Here is a 13936-nt window from a genome sequence, read left to right as displayed (position 1 = left end):
GGCAAAGCATCTTGTCCTACCACTACTCACCTTGCTTTCTCATCCAAGAAGGTGTATGGCTTCTGGGGCACACCCTGCCGCAGTGCTGTGCTGTCTTTTGCCCCTGGGACCCCACTAGCAGCTGGGGGCTCCTTGGAGGGTGGGGGAGTGGTGGTGGGCTCCAGCGCAGGGGGTGATGTGGGGGGCATGGAGATGAAGGAGGTTACCATGTAGGGAGGCATCTTCCGTGAAGGTGTGGTGTTGGGGGTGGGGGATGGTGTGGGGGCTGAGCTGGGTGTGGTTGACACTGGGGAAACGGTGGGGGACTTGGAAGGAGACGGAGCCTGGGGCGGGGTGGAAGTGTCCGTGGGGGGTGCAGGGGAGCCTGGAGTGGGGGTGTCTGTATGAGGAGAGGCAACAGTCCGAGGTGGGGTGAACATCAGCTCAGGAGGCACATAGACAGTGATGTTGGGTGGAAGCTCAGGATCTGGTGGCACTCCCTCTTCATGGGGTGCAGGAGGTGGAAGGACCCCTGTGGGGGCACCCTCCTGTTCTGCTCCAGCTGCCTTCTGTACCACTCCCTTGTGCTTGCGTGGCGGTGTGGTGGGAGGGGCCCCTGCAGCCACTGGCTCCAGGTGCTCCTCGGGTGTCTGGGTTGACCGGCTGGAAGCCACCTTCTCAGGAATGGGGACAGCAACATCCTTGGCTGGGGCAGCGCGGGCATCTACAGGGAGCAAAGGGAGGTGTGAGCCAAGTGGGGGTAAACTAGGAGCGGACTGTAAGGGCACCTCATTTCCCAAAGAGCTGGGGGGAAGATGCCATGAGACTCAAGGATCCCCAAAGCACCCCAGAGGCCACAGGTACCTCTATGGCCACCCCACGCCCATGGGGCAGGGCTTGCTCACCTGCTGCCTCAAGATGCACCTTTACAGAGGGGTTGCTGTAGGGTCCCTGCCCAGCCTTGTTGACACAGGCCACACGAAACTTGGCAGTGCTCCCGGGAGGCAGCTCAGTCACATTGAAGTAGCAGTCAATGATACCAGTGCTGACAATCTTCCACTCGTGTTCCCCTGCCAAAGCAGAAGTAAGGTAAGGCGAGGGCAGACTAGGGACAGGGGCAGCCCACTGTCCCCTGTCCTTGATTCTGCCAAGCCACAGGGAACAGCGAGGACATTGGGCACTTTTGTCCTAGGTGCCCCTCCATGAGCCCATATTCCTGGCGGTGGCTCCCAGAGGGTGGGAGGCAGCACCACATACCTTCCAGTCTGCGCTCCAGTGTGTAGGTGCAGGGGGCTTTGCTCTCAGCAGGTTTCCACAGCACCAGCACCGTGTTCTTGTACTTCTGGGGGATCTCTGGGGTGCCTGGTCGCCCAGGGAGCCCTGCAAGGGTACAGACAGGGTGGGCTGGGTGTCCAGCCAGGGGCAGAGCAGAGCTGCTGCAGTGAGAGGGCATAACAACACATGGGTTCAGAGATGCTGGAAATGCTCATGTAAAACCAGCTTGTCCTCTTTCAAAAGCCCCCGTCTCTTGCAGATGTGGAGAGCAGTACTCAAGTGACCTGCACCAACTGATCCCCAGCCATGTGCCCGACTTGTGCCCTTCCTGTCTCCTGAGGATCCCCAGCCTCCTTACGTGCCACAGCCAGCGTGCAGGAGCTGATGGCTGTGCCCAGGATGTTGGCAGCTGCGCACTCGTACAGCCCTGCATCCTTCCTGGAGACCTTGGCAATGGTGAGCATCTGACGTCCATCCTTGCAGGAGACGACGTTCAGCCCACTGTCCGGCTGCAGGGACCTCTTGTCTGTAGGGGGAGAAGAGGAGTGGGATGATACGGTGCCTGTCAGAGCCCACCCACTGAGGCAGTGCAGGCAGCGCCCCACCTTTCATCCAGAGGATCCGTGGGGTTGGGCTGCCAGCAGGAAGGCAGCAGAGAGTCAGCGCCTCGCCCTCCAGCAGCACCTGGTCCTTCAGCTTGATGTGGAAAATAGGGGGGAAATCTGGAAAGCAGAGTGGGGAGTTAGGCTGGGGTGGGGATACACACCTGCCATCCTGTCCTGGGGATGCACCTACCCGATTCACTGGGGGTGTGTGGCCGGCCGGCGGCGGGTCCCTCCTCCCGCAGAAGGCTGGAGGGGATGCTGGGCTGTGAGGCCATCTTCTCCTTCTTGCCCCGGGACAGCCCCCAGCGCTCCCAGCGGGACCTCTTCTGACTGTCACCCCCACCTGTGGGCACCAGGGCAGGTGAGAGCGGGGCCAGGCCATGGCGGCCACACCTGCCAACCCACACGGCTGGGCCATGGGTTGTCAGCAGGAGTCCCCCGCGGCATCGCCCCTCATCGCTCACCTTTGGCAGAGGCAGAGGAGCCTGTGCTGGCCTCGGAGCGCAGCGACTCAGAGGAGGGCGCGGGGGCGGGGGCGGGCCCCGGTCTCAAGCTCTCCCCCTCGGAGATGGAGCGACGGAGCTGCCGGGACCCCTCGCCCTCCGGCCGTTCGTCCGACACGCTGCGCAGCCGCGCCGAGACGCGCTCCATTGTGGCACTGATCTTCCTCCGCACAGCCACCGCCGGTGACTCGCTCTCCCCACCACCCCCCGGCTCTGACTTGAGGCTCTCTGAGTCCCTCCGCTCCCTGGAGCTGGCCAGAGCCATGCTCCACGAGAAGCGGCGCCCACCAGATGGGGTCTCGCTGCCTCCGTCCTCGCCCATGCTCTTCTTCCTCTCAGCAGGCGGGGTCCGCTTGAGGAGAATGGACATCCTCCGGAAGAAGCCCCCATCCTTCTCCACCTCATGCAGGTCCTGCACCGACTTGGACTTGGCTGCCAGCCCGGTGGGCCGGTCCCTGCGCAGCTCCAGGGGCACGCCGGCCGGTGTAGGGCGGTAGATGCCCTCGTCAGAGACTGGGGGGCCGGCCAGGTGCCGGTCCTCGGAGCGAGAGCGGGTCAGGAGCTTCAGCCCCCGGGTGAGGGATGATTCGCGACCCCGCTTGAACTTGGCCTCAAAGACCTCCTCTGAATCTATGTCCTGGATGACCAAGGAGCTGGAGGAGCCGGTGGGCTTCACCTCCCTCCTTGATGCTGGTGCTGGTGTAGGGGGCTTTGCAGGGCTGGCTGGTGGGGTCTCCTTGATGTTTGCTGGGGGCTCGTTGGTAGTTGGTGGGGGCTCCTCAGTGGCTGTCTCCCCTCCTTGAATGGCTCCCATGACTTGCATCATCTTGGCATAGGAAGACTTTATGTGGGTTTGGGGAACAGGGGTTGTGGACTTTGGTGGGGTGGGAGCTCCTGTCCTGGCCACCCCCTCCCCGCTGGCTCCAGCAGCCTTGGTGGGTGTCTTCTTTTCCTGTCCCCTGTCCGTGGGCTTCTTCCCTGTGGTGGTGGCAGCCTTGCTGGCCCCTGGTGGGCCGTGTTCCTCAGGGATGCGCCTCCTCCCTGAGGCAGCCTTTGCAGGAGCGGCCTGGGGAACAGTGATCTCTGCTGGAGGGGGTGTTGGTGTGCTTGGGGTGTCTGGTGGCACTGTGGGCCGAGCATCAGAGAGGGCAGAGAGAGAGGGGGACTCCTTGAGCCGTTGGGCTTCCAGGCAGGCCACTGGGATCTCCAGGGGCGCACCGGAGCGTCGGTGCCGGACGACAGGCTCAGCATCCCCATGGCTGAAGGAGCTGCTCTTCTGCAGCCGGCACTCGGCGGGGAGGAGGCGCGGCGAGGTGGCTTCACTGGAGGCTGCCCGCACCAGCCGTGGCACTGCTGGTGCCTCCAGGCGGGCTGACCGTGAGGCTTTCTTGTCAGGGCTGACCCCCAGGGTCTCCAGGAGGGGACCCCGCAGGCCGCTGACCTTGCTGTCCCCAGAACTTCCCCGCAGCAGCCGCTGGCGCATCAGCTCCAGGCGCTGGGCATGATCATCCTCCCCCCAGACCATCTTCCGCCTTGGCAACTCCATGGAGGCTGCCTTGGCTAGGGCCCCACGGGGGTCCTGGGCTGCCTCAGCCCCCTCCTCAGCCCCTGGCAGCTGTTGGAGCAGCAGGGCACTGTCAGCAGAGCTGCCCCTCTTCAGCTCTCCCCGACGGGCACTCCCTGGGGACTCCAGGCTGGAACCCTTCCTCATGGCTTTGCGAGGATACTCTGGCCGCTTCTGGGCTTCGGGGGCTTCCTCATCAGAGGAACCAGGCGCCTCCACCTCTGCACATGGTCGCCGTGGCCCAGCACTCCTTGGCCGCTTCCCCAGGGCCACGCCAGGCTTGCCTGTGCCCTGGCTCTGCCACTCCATGGCAGAGGCATCTCCCTCTGGCTGCAGCCCCTCAGATGTCCCAATGGTCTCATCGTCTGTGGGGATCTCATTGAGTGACATGCGGGAGCCAGAGAACTCCACCTGGTGAGGCATGGGGATGAAGGGCAGCTCATCCAGGTCATCTGAGTCTGAGGAGGATGACAGCGCTGGTGACTCTTTGAGATGCCGGGGCACCGCGATGGAAAGGTGGTTGGACGTGTCCTCCAGCAGCTCTGGGATCGGCCGCAGCACCATGTTGCACTTGTAGCTGATCTGTGATCGCTGCAGCCAGCAGAGAGGGCTGGGTCAGGCTCAGCTGCGTGGCATGGCATCATCCTGCCATTACACATCCCCCCATCCTGCCCAGGACACAATCCCACCTGTCCCCTCCCTCCCCAGCCCCTGCCTTCACCTGCCATTTCCGACGGGAGATGAAGAGCTTGAGGTGGTCAGTGCTGATGACCTTTCCTTTCGCCAGTGTCTGTGGGGTGAGGGAGCAACAGTGTCTCTTGGAGCCTGAAGCAGGCTCAGGGACCCCTGTGGCCTCTTGGCATTAGTTCCAAGCCCAGGCTCACCTTAAACCAGGGGTGCTCCAGGGTCTGTTCTGCATTGGGTCTCCTGTGAACCGACATCATTGGGTGAGAACCACCCAGACTCAGGGGCTTTGGCCAGGGGAAAAAGGGCAGGAGAGTCTGGCTGCCCACGGTGCATCCCAGCAGAGCCGTACAGCAAGCCTTGCCCTTGGGCACCCCAATGCATGGGGGTCCCCACCCTCCCTTGAGCACAAAGATCATGCTGAAGGACAGGGGAGGGGGAAGGGGACCCTGCAGTACTCACAGCTTGTCATTGACCAGCACTTTGATGACAAAGCCCTTGGCTTCCCGGGTGAGCCCCTGGAACATCCTCTCCTCAAAGGCCACATTGTAGTTGCGGATGTTCATCAGCGTTGTCTTGTCATTCTCCCCCACGAAGGGGGAGATCCCTGTCAAGCTGCCAAGGAGGAGACACTGTCACTAGGCCATGGGGCCATGAAAAACAGCATGGAAAATACAGAGAACTGAGGACATGACCCCAGACCCCATCTCTGGGGTCATGGGGACATGGGAAACAGCATGGCAAGTATGGGAGACTGAGGACAGCACCTCAGACCTCAGCCCTGGTGCCATGGGGAGAACAGAATTAGGAGCGGCTGGAAAGGAGGCTGAGTCTGTAAGGAGTCATGTGCATGGTTACAGCCTCAGCTCTGGAACTGGTGGGGGGGTGGAAAGGGTGTCCTTCCTGTGAAGACACAGCAGGGCACTTACCAGAGGTATGCGATAACCCCCACAGGCCTGCAGAGAGGAGAGCACAGTTACTGCACATCACAAGCCCTCCAGGGTGCCCAGTCTCTCCTGGCATAGCAGGGAGCCCACCGATCACCCAAGGGCCACCCTTACCAGATGTCAGTGACGCTGGAGACAGGGGTCTGGTTGACAATCTCAGGGCCCACGAACTCAGGGGTGCCATACTTGCAGTACTGTGGCTCCTCAGACGTCAGCTCCTGTGCGTTGCCGAAGTCACAGATCCGGATCTGCTCGCTGCTCAGATCTGCCATCAGGAGGTTTTCTGGCTACAGGACAGTGCAGAGCAGAGAGGAGCTTGGCAGGACGCAGGGGCTTTCCCCAGGGAATGAATGTTCCCTCTCAGCAGGACCATTCCCTGCCCAGTGCACCAGGAGCCCTTCACTGGAGGCACTGGGCAGGAGGAGTCTGTAAAGACTCTCACTCACTTTGATGTCCAGGTGCAGGACACTGTGCTGGTGCAGGTAGCAGATCCCTTCCAGGACCTGCCGCATGTATGACCGGACCTGCAAGAGATGGAGTGAGGAGAGTGGGAAGCCAGAACAGGAGTCAGCTGCACACTGGCCCTGTGCAGAGGAGAATGTGGGCTGTGACCCCCTTAGTAGCCTGATACAATGAGCACTACACATCTCTAGGCTGGGGCAGGCTCCACTGTCTGCAGGATCCCTCCCTTCCACATCACTTCGCTCCCACAGCATTCACTCACCTCTGACTCACACACTGAGGGCTTCCTCACCATCCTGTCCAGCAGCTCTTCTTCAGAGCATCTGTGCCCCAGTCAAGGAGCATAAAAATTCCATGCTCCATTGTGCCCCACACCCAGCTCCTCTGCACCCACTCTGCCCACCTGTTCCCTGCAAAATCCTCCCCTCCTCCCCTGTGCATGGATATCCCAGAGGATACAGCTCCATGACCATGATGACAGCATTCTTCTTCTCAAAGGCATCGTGGAAGAAGACGATGCGCTCGTGGTCCAGCTGAGAGAGAATGTGCAGCTCCCGCCGTGCCGACTGCTTGGCCTTGGTCCTCCCAGGGATGAACTTGGCAGCGAAGTCCAGCCGGGTGCTCTTCTCTGTCACCCTCCGCAGATAGGAGAAAGCCCCCCTGCAATTCAGCAGTAGGGGTAAGGGAGGATAAGAAGGTGTGTGAGCAGGAGACCTCCCCCTTCCCTGAGCAGCTGGCACAGGCACCCACTCTGCAGGGAGCTGCTTGCAGCTTCAGCTGCCTCTGTTACCATCCACTGGTCACAGAGACCCCAAGCCTGGCTTTTCTCTGACCATGCCAGGTCCCCACCCTAAGCTGGCACAGGAGCATCCACTGACAGCTGAGAGGAGCCCCAGCACACCAGGATCTGGCGTATAATGGAGCTTAGTGCCCTATGCTGGAGCCCCAGGGTGCAGCCTGGCTCCAGTACCCCAATCCCTGCAGTGCCAAGGATGCCCCGTCATGCCAGTGCCCACCTACCTCCCGATCTCCTCGTGCACATCATAGTAGTCGGTCAGGCGTCGTGCCTTGTGCAGCGCATCCTCCTCCATGGTGGCATCAGCAGTGGGCTGGGCTGGGAGAAGGAAAGGCGCTGGCAAAGGGCAAGCCAGACATCCAGGCTCTACCCTCAGGGGCTGGGAGCCAGTCAGCCATACCTGCCCGCACCACCAGCTCTGCTTTGCAGGAGACCTCCCCAGCCAGGTTCTTGGCTGTGCAGGTGTAGACGCCACTGTCAGGCTCGGCAGCACCCAGCACCACCAGCGAGCACTCATTGTCCTCATACACGAAGCTCAGGTGGCTGCTCTCCTCCAGCAGCTCCCCATCCTGGGGGTGGCAGGGGTATTGGGGGCGTCCTGTCCCATCCCTGACCAACTCCCACCACCCTTTCCCCATGGGTAGGGCAGGGGACACATCCTGGATCACCAGTGCAGCAACCCTGGTGAGGCAGTGAAGTGTGTGGGTCTGGTGGGAATGTGGTTCAGGAAGGGGTTGGGGGCTGCCAGCCCACCTTGTACCACATGATGTCAGGCAGTGGTTTCCCCTCCACTACCACAGCGAATCGTGGTGTCTCCCCTTCCTGGGCATCGATGTCCTCCATGATGGACTCAAAACGTGGTGCCTCTGCCAAGAGATGGGTCATGGGGCACCATGGGGCAGTGCCAGCCCCCTGCCACTGCCATGGAGTGTACAGCAGCGAGGTGCTGCAAGCAGGGGCAGGGAGTGACATGGGGCAGTGCCACTCCAATGCACATGGAAGTGGGACTCCTCTACAGGGCAAACCACCAATGGCATGTGTCTGCAGCAGCATTCAGCAGTTCCCCGTTGGAGTGGGGCACTGTGGGGCAGTGCCACTCACAGCACACAGGCATGGGGCACTGTGGTAATGCATCTCACAATACATATGGGTGTGGGGTACTGTGGGGCACTGCGGAGGTGTTCCTTATGGTTCTTGGCTATAGGGCACTGGGAGCAGTGCCTCCCAATTACAGTCAGGGATGGGACACCCTGCAGCAGTGCCACCCACAGCATCCATGGCCAAGGGACACCATGAGGCACTGCCTCTCCATGTACACAGTCATGGGACACATGGGACACCTCTGCCCAGGTCAGACATGGGGATGGGACACTGGGCAGCAGTGCCAGTGCATGGCTCATGGTTTATCATCCCCATGATTGCCACCCCACAGATTGGCATCTCCACGACATACGAGCATGAAGGACTGAGGAGCAGTGTCACGCTGTGGGGCAGTGCCCCCATGGCACATGGGCATGGGATACCATGGGGCAATGCCACCCTGCAGGGCAATACCCCCACTCCAGCACGTGGGCTTGGAGCACCACAGGGTGCCACCCCCAGCAGACAGACACGGCCTCCCAGTGCAGGGGCACCTACCTGCGAGGCGGAGGCGGAGGGTGCAGTGGGCAGTGCCGTGGCGGTTGCTCACCTCGCAGGCCAGCAGCCCCCCAGCCCCCCGGCCCACACGCAGCAGCCGCAGGCAGTGCTGGTCGTCGTCTGGCATCATCACCTCGCACGTGCCCTCCAGTTCCCCCAGCACCTGCCCACCCCTGCAAGCACAGCAGCTGTCACATCACAGCTCCACAGGCAGAACTACTTCCCCACTGATAGATCCCACTCCACAGCCCCAGGACCGCCTCCTTACCCGCAGTCAGCCCCAGCTCCCACCCCGCAGCCCCCACAAAGTGCTCACATCCCGTTGCTCACCCTTCCTCCTCAATGGCTCTTGCCCCTTAATACCCTACAGACAGCACCCCACAACCCGCCCCACAACTCTTCAGAGCCCTGGACATCATCCTTGCCGCACACCCAGACCAGCCCCAGGGAAGGAGCGCCCCCCACACACACAGTGGGCTGCATGGAGCGGTGGAAGTCCTTCTGTGTGCATCCCGTGGGGTGATGCTACGCATGGGGCAGGCAACAAGGCACAGTGCCCTGTCCTACCTCTTCCAGGTGACAGTGGCCTCCACGTGGTTGATGGTGATGGTGATGGAAGCTGGCTGGCCTTCTACCACATACACCACATCTGGCTTGTCCAGGATGACTGGGGCTTCCTCCAGGTAGGGACCTGCCAAGCGCATTTTCACCAACCCCTGCCCACGCCATGCCACCCAGCCCTGGGCAGCTTACCACCCAACAAGGGACAGAGACCTGTACCCCAGCTACCCACTCCCTCCCCACTGCCCTTCTCACCCCGGTCCAGGAGCTGCACGGGCCCCACAGGTGGGGAGGGCTTGCTGTTGCTCTTGGGAGTGGCAGTGATGACACGGAAGAGGTACTGGGCACCCTTGGTCAGCCTGTGCACTGTGTAGGTGGTGTCCTGCACGCCAGTCACCAGCACCACCCACTGCATCGTGCCCAGCACTTGCATTTGCACCACGTAGGTCACCGAGTTAGGGTCTGAAAGGGGAGAGGGTCAGTGCAGAGCCCCTGGCATGGAGCTACCCCATGTGCCCCATCATGGCACTGCCCACCCCCTGCCATCTTCCTGCCCATACCCTGCCCCCTTACCTATGGCAGCATCCAGCCACTTGGGCTTGTTCCAGGTCAGCGTGATGGCTCTGCCAGTCACCAAGGCCACAGTGGGGGGCCCATCTGGGGGGGTTGGCACCACATCTGCATGGGGAGGTGGGCAGGGATATAAGCATAGCCACTGCCCCAGCTTATCAGGGCATCTGCCTCATTCTCTGAGAGATACTGGCTGAGGGGATGGATGAGACCAGCAATTCTTTCTGGTTTCCTGGTGGGGGCTCAGCCTGCCAGCCCCTGTGGGACTGGCACTGCCAGCAAGCTTCATGCAGGACCTAGTGGTCCAGGGATGGCTCCTGACCACACAAGATGAGAACTGCAACAGTCCTGGGCCACAGCCTGGCAGGGTGGCTGTGAGTGGCCACGCACCCCAAGCGGTGTCTGCTGCTGCTTACCAGTGACATAGAGGTGTGCATAGCACGTGGCCTTCCCCACTTTGTTGGCAATGACACTTTTGTAGACACCAGCATGTGCGTGGCTCACAGCCGTGAATACCAGACGATGGATGTCTTTATCTGGTGGAGAACAGGGGGACACAGGTAAGACCCTACCAGCTAAGCAGCACAGAGCTCCCCTTCCTTCCTCATGGGGTGTAAAGGTCTGGGGGTTGATGCCTCCTCCAAGGGTATTCCCCCTTCTCCCACCCCATACAGAGGGACCCCAGGGGCTGGGGAAGGCAACAAGGAGTCCTACATTGCATCATCTTGCGGTCATCAGTGCTGTCAATTCGGGAGCCATTGTGGTACCAGGTGATGGAGGGGTAGGGCATCCCGGCCACCTGGCACTCCAGCACGGCCTCCTTCGACTCCACTACATCCAGATTGTGCAGTGGCTTCAGGAAATCAGGCATGGTGAAGCACTCTGTCTCTGTCTCCACCTGCTCTGGCTCCTCCGGGATGGATGGCATCTTCTCCAGCTTAGAGCTGCAAGAGCCCGCAGATGCTCACCATGGGAGCACAGTGCAGTGCCCCCAGCTCAGCCCCGGCCCTAGGCTTTGCATAAGCCTGTTGTATACCAAGTCCCAGAGGGGAGCAAGCAGGGGGAAGCAGATTCCAGTGACCATCCAGCTCTTACATCTGGGAGGCTGCAGATGGCCGTGGCTCTTCCACATAGAGCTCGGCAGAGCATTCCACGTGGCCATGGATGTTCCTGGCGGTTGCCTTGTACTGCCCTTCATCCTCACTGCCCACGTGCACAATGACCAGTGAGTGCAGCCCTCCATCCTGCTGAATCCGCACGTTCTCCCCCTCCTGCACTGGCAGGCCTGTGCAGAAACATACACCACCATCAGCAGCAGCATCCCTTCCAGGTGCAGCCTTTGGGTGCAGCCCCCAAGGAGATGAGGACAGGTCTCCCTGCAGGGCCCTTGGCAAGCTCTCTGAGCTAGGGGGTTACCAAAGTGAGTCCAGGTAACCGTCGGAGGGGGAGTCCCACTGATCATGCAGACAAAACGCGCTGTCCGCCCTTCCACCACGTCCACATCCTCCAGCTTGCGGGTGAAGAGCGGCTGCACAGAGGGCTGCACCGTCAGTCGGGCACTGCAGGTCAGCTCATCTGCGAGGAGAGCAGGCACTGGTGAGCCCGCACAGCTCATGCCTGTGCAGGGCAGGAGGCAGCCCGTGACACCCCCTGTGCAGCCCAGCAACCAGTGTGGCTGTGGGTGAGCATACCCCACACATGGTGTGGGTTGAGCCCAGGTGTGGGGGGCTCCAGGCTCTGTCCCTGTGCAGGACAGGGGGGCACAAATGTGTGCAAGGTCCCCACACCCAGGGCTGGGGCTTTGATGGCAGCAGCCACATCTTTCCTTTCTGCACAGCAGTAGAGGTGCCAAAGCAAGGTGGGGTGGGAGGATGCCCTGTCCCCCCCACAGGGCAGGAGATCACAGCTGGCCTATCCCCTTGGGAATGGGGCAGCAATGATTAAGCAGGTAGTGCCAGCACATGCAGCATCCAAGGAGCAGCATGGGGGCATGAGCAGGCTCAAACCTCCAGGTGAGGGGATTTCTAGCAGGGACCACTTTGCAATGACAGTGTTGTCACCCACCCTGTGATGGAAAGGATGGGCAACACCATTCTCAGGCATCCCTCACCTGCCTGAGCCCCAAACTGCTGCTGCCTTCAAAGCCCCATGGGAATACAGCCTCCTTCATGGGAGATTGCACAGTCACCAGCCACAGGGTGCAGGGAATGCTGCCCCCCAGCCCTGCTGCCTAGGTGGGCAGGAGAGTGGACTCTGTGTGGGTCAGAGGTGTGGGCAGCATGCACAGCACAGGTGTGTCAGAGCCATGGGACAGAGGCCCATGCAACTCTTGCTGAGCTACTGTCAGTGATGGTTTGGTGGGAGAGGTTGGGAATCCCTGACTCCCTGACCATTTCCGCACCACCTCCCAAGCCAGCAGAGACACATCAGTACTGGAGCAGGGAGCCCAGAAGCTCTGAAGCCAGGGGACAGGGACAGCTGGACTCCAGGCCTGCATCCACCTGGTGCAACCGTGGAGCAAATGCATCTTCCCATTTCAGGAGCCGCATGCATGCTGGCAAAGGAGCTGAGTGGAGTGGGGTGGGACAGAGCTGCAGGGCTCAGGGTACCGGAGTCCAAAAACTGATGCACACCAGGTTTCCCTGAGAAATCTTCCCAGCACCTGGGGCACCACCCACTCCCTATCCCCCTGTCTCCCTGTACCCCATCTCCAGCACTCACAGCTACATCCCTGGGAACAAGAGCCCTGAGCCCAAGGTGGGGGGGTCTTTCCACCCAGCTAGGGCCAAGCCCTGAGTGAGAACCCACCTCTTACCTTTGGCAGTGCTGAGCTTGCAGGTGTAGATTCCGCTGTCATCTTCATGCACAGAGGTGAGCAGCAGCTTGCACTTGCGCCCATCAAAATGCATCTTGCATTTGAGCAGTGCAGGCTGGAGCAGCCGGCCCCGGGACAGCCAGTCTACGTCCATGTCTGGCGGGCCGGCCACCATGCACTCAAAGACCGCCAGCTCCCCCGCCCCGACCACCAAGTCCTGCAGGGGAACCACGATGGCCAGGGACTGGCACTCGGGGCGAGCTGCCCGGGGAGGGGGGAGAAAGAGAAAGAAAGAGAGAGATGCATCTCAGCAACTGAAAAGCAACCATGAGAGGTAGCAGGGATGGAGTGGAAGTACATGCAGGGCAGTGGTTCATGCAGGAAGGGGCCTGGTGCAGCGGGCAGGGAGTGCAGCAGGGAAGGGTGGGATGGGAGGCGAGATGTGGAAAGCAGAGCTGAGCAGGGAGGGGGCTGGGGGTGAGGGGAGGTGTCCGTGCCAGGAACACACCACACAGCGCTTTACCAAACAGATTTTATTAGAGCTACAAAAAAAAAAGGGTCACGGCCTCGCAGCCCGCCCCCCCATCAAGCCCCCTCCCTGGTAAGAGACCCACAGCCAGGGGATGCTCCTGAGGGACCCAAGCCCTGGGGCTACAAGAGATGTGTCTTGGTGGCCAAGCTGGCACCTGAGTGGCCACCGTGAAGCCAAAGGGGCCAATGATCTCCCTCCCCCCTGCACCTCATGCAGGGTGTTCCCCCGTGGGGTCCCTGGGGTCTCCTGTCTCCCGTGCTCCAAGGTGACTGTCACAGAGCTGCCACCGCACTGCAGCTCCTTCCCTACAGCCCTGGCCGGCACGGGGCGGCAACCGTGGGCTCAGCTCCCTGCTCCCTTTCCCTGGGTGGCAAGAGAGAGGCAGCAGAACACACAGACAGGGACAAACGGATGGAGCAAGAGACAAGACAGCATCATATGGGCACCCTGGCCCGGCTGAGGGGGCGCCTGCTGCTCCCCTGCTGCTTCCCCCGCCCCGCCTCAGTCATGCCTGCCCCGGCCATCTGGCGAGCCCCGGCCCGCAGTCGAGGCCCGCGCGTCCCCGCGGTGCGTCCAGGACGAGGCGGCGGATGGAGAAGGAGGTAATAACACAAGGTGAGGTCCACTGCCTAAGAGGTGTCCAACTAAGAGCCCCGCAGCCGCGGCTCTGAGAGATGCACCCCCTTATCGTACTCCCCCTGCGTACAGACAAAAACCGCAGTCAGCAAGCAGAAGGGTTAGTGCAGCAGCGACGGGACCGGCACGGACACACATACCAGCGCCAGCACGAGGGGTGCGAGCGGGCAACAGGGCACGGAGCCGTCTGCTGAGCCCCCCAAGAAGGGCTGGGGTTAGGCCATCACCCCCGCAGCCCAGCTCCTGCCCGTCGTGGGACACTGGGACGGCTTCCGCTCCCACCGCCGTGCCGCCGCGCTTTGCTGTAGGCTGGGAGCATAATCCCGGCAGCGTACAAGCAGGGCAGCCAAGGCCAGGGTGGGATCGGCA

General features: G+C 61.5%; 1 protein-coding gene across 2 annotated transcripts in view; it reads right to left on the bottom strand.

Annotated features, from left to right (window-relative positions):
* The window catches only part of SPEG (striated muscle enriched protein kinase), a 38716-nt gene that overhangs the window by 3091 nt on the left and 21689 nt on the right, over window positions 1-13936 (bottom strand). For both annotated transcript variants that reach the window (XM_041473547.1, XM_041473548.1), the window contains exons 10-36: window positions 12400-12660; window positions 11001-11159; window positions 10680-10869; window positions 10299-10528; window positions 10001-10120; window positions 9588-9692; window positions 9270-9476; window positions 9021-9144; window positions 8454-8626; window positions 7569-7681; window positions 7216-7384; window positions 7040-7133; window positions 6479-6679; window positions 6282-6342; window positions 6004-6081; window positions 5672-5844; window positions 5540-5566; window positions 5073-5225; window positions 4811-4853; window positions 4648-4716; window positions 2324-4517; window positions 2050-2202; window positions 1860-1976; window positions 1613-1780; window positions 1237-1359; window positions 885-1049; window positions 31-703 (exon numbers count right to left, since the gene is read on the bottom strand). In XM_041473547.1, coding sequence (XP_041329481.1) covers window positions 31-703; window positions 885-1049; window positions 1237-1359; window positions 1613-1780; window positions 1860-1976; window positions 2050-2202; window positions 2324-4517; window positions 4648-4716; window positions 4811-4853; window positions 5073-5225; window positions 5540-5566; window positions 5672-5844; window positions 6004-6081; window positions 6282-6342; window positions 6479-6679; window positions 7040-7133; window positions 7216-7384; window positions 7569-7681; window positions 8454-8626; window positions 9021-9144; window positions 9270-9476; window positions 9588-9692; window positions 10001-10120; window positions 10299-10528; window positions 10680-10869; window positions 11001-11159; window positions 12400-12660 — 6343 coding nt within the window. The remainder of the gene's footprint in view (window positions 1-30; window positions 704-884; window positions 1050-1236; window positions 1360-1612; window positions 1781-1859; window positions 1977-2049; window positions 2203-2323; window positions 4518-4647; window positions 4717-4810; window positions 4854-5072; window positions 5226-5539; window positions 5567-5671; window positions 5845-6003; window positions 6082-6281; window positions 6343-6478; window positions 6680-7039; window positions 7134-7215; window positions 7385-7568; window positions 7682-8453; window positions 8627-9020; window positions 9145-9269; window positions 9477-9587; window positions 9693-10000; window positions 10121-10298; window positions 10529-10679; window positions 10870-11000; window positions 11160-12399; window positions 12661-13936) is intronic.

The sequence above is a fragment of the Pyrgilauda ruficollis genome, unplaced genomic scaffold, assembly GCF_017590135.1.
Source record: "Pyrgilauda ruficollis isolate IOZ18807 unplaced genomic scaffold, ASM1759013v1 scaffold3, whole genome shotgun sequence".
NCBI classification, from domain to species: domain Eukaryota; kingdom Metazoa; phylum Chordata; class Aves; order Passeriformes; family Passeridae; genus Pyrgilauda; species Pyrgilauda ruficollis.
The sequence above is the reverse complement of the archived record's forward strand: the minus strand, read 5'-3'. Positions and strand labels throughout refer to the sequence as shown.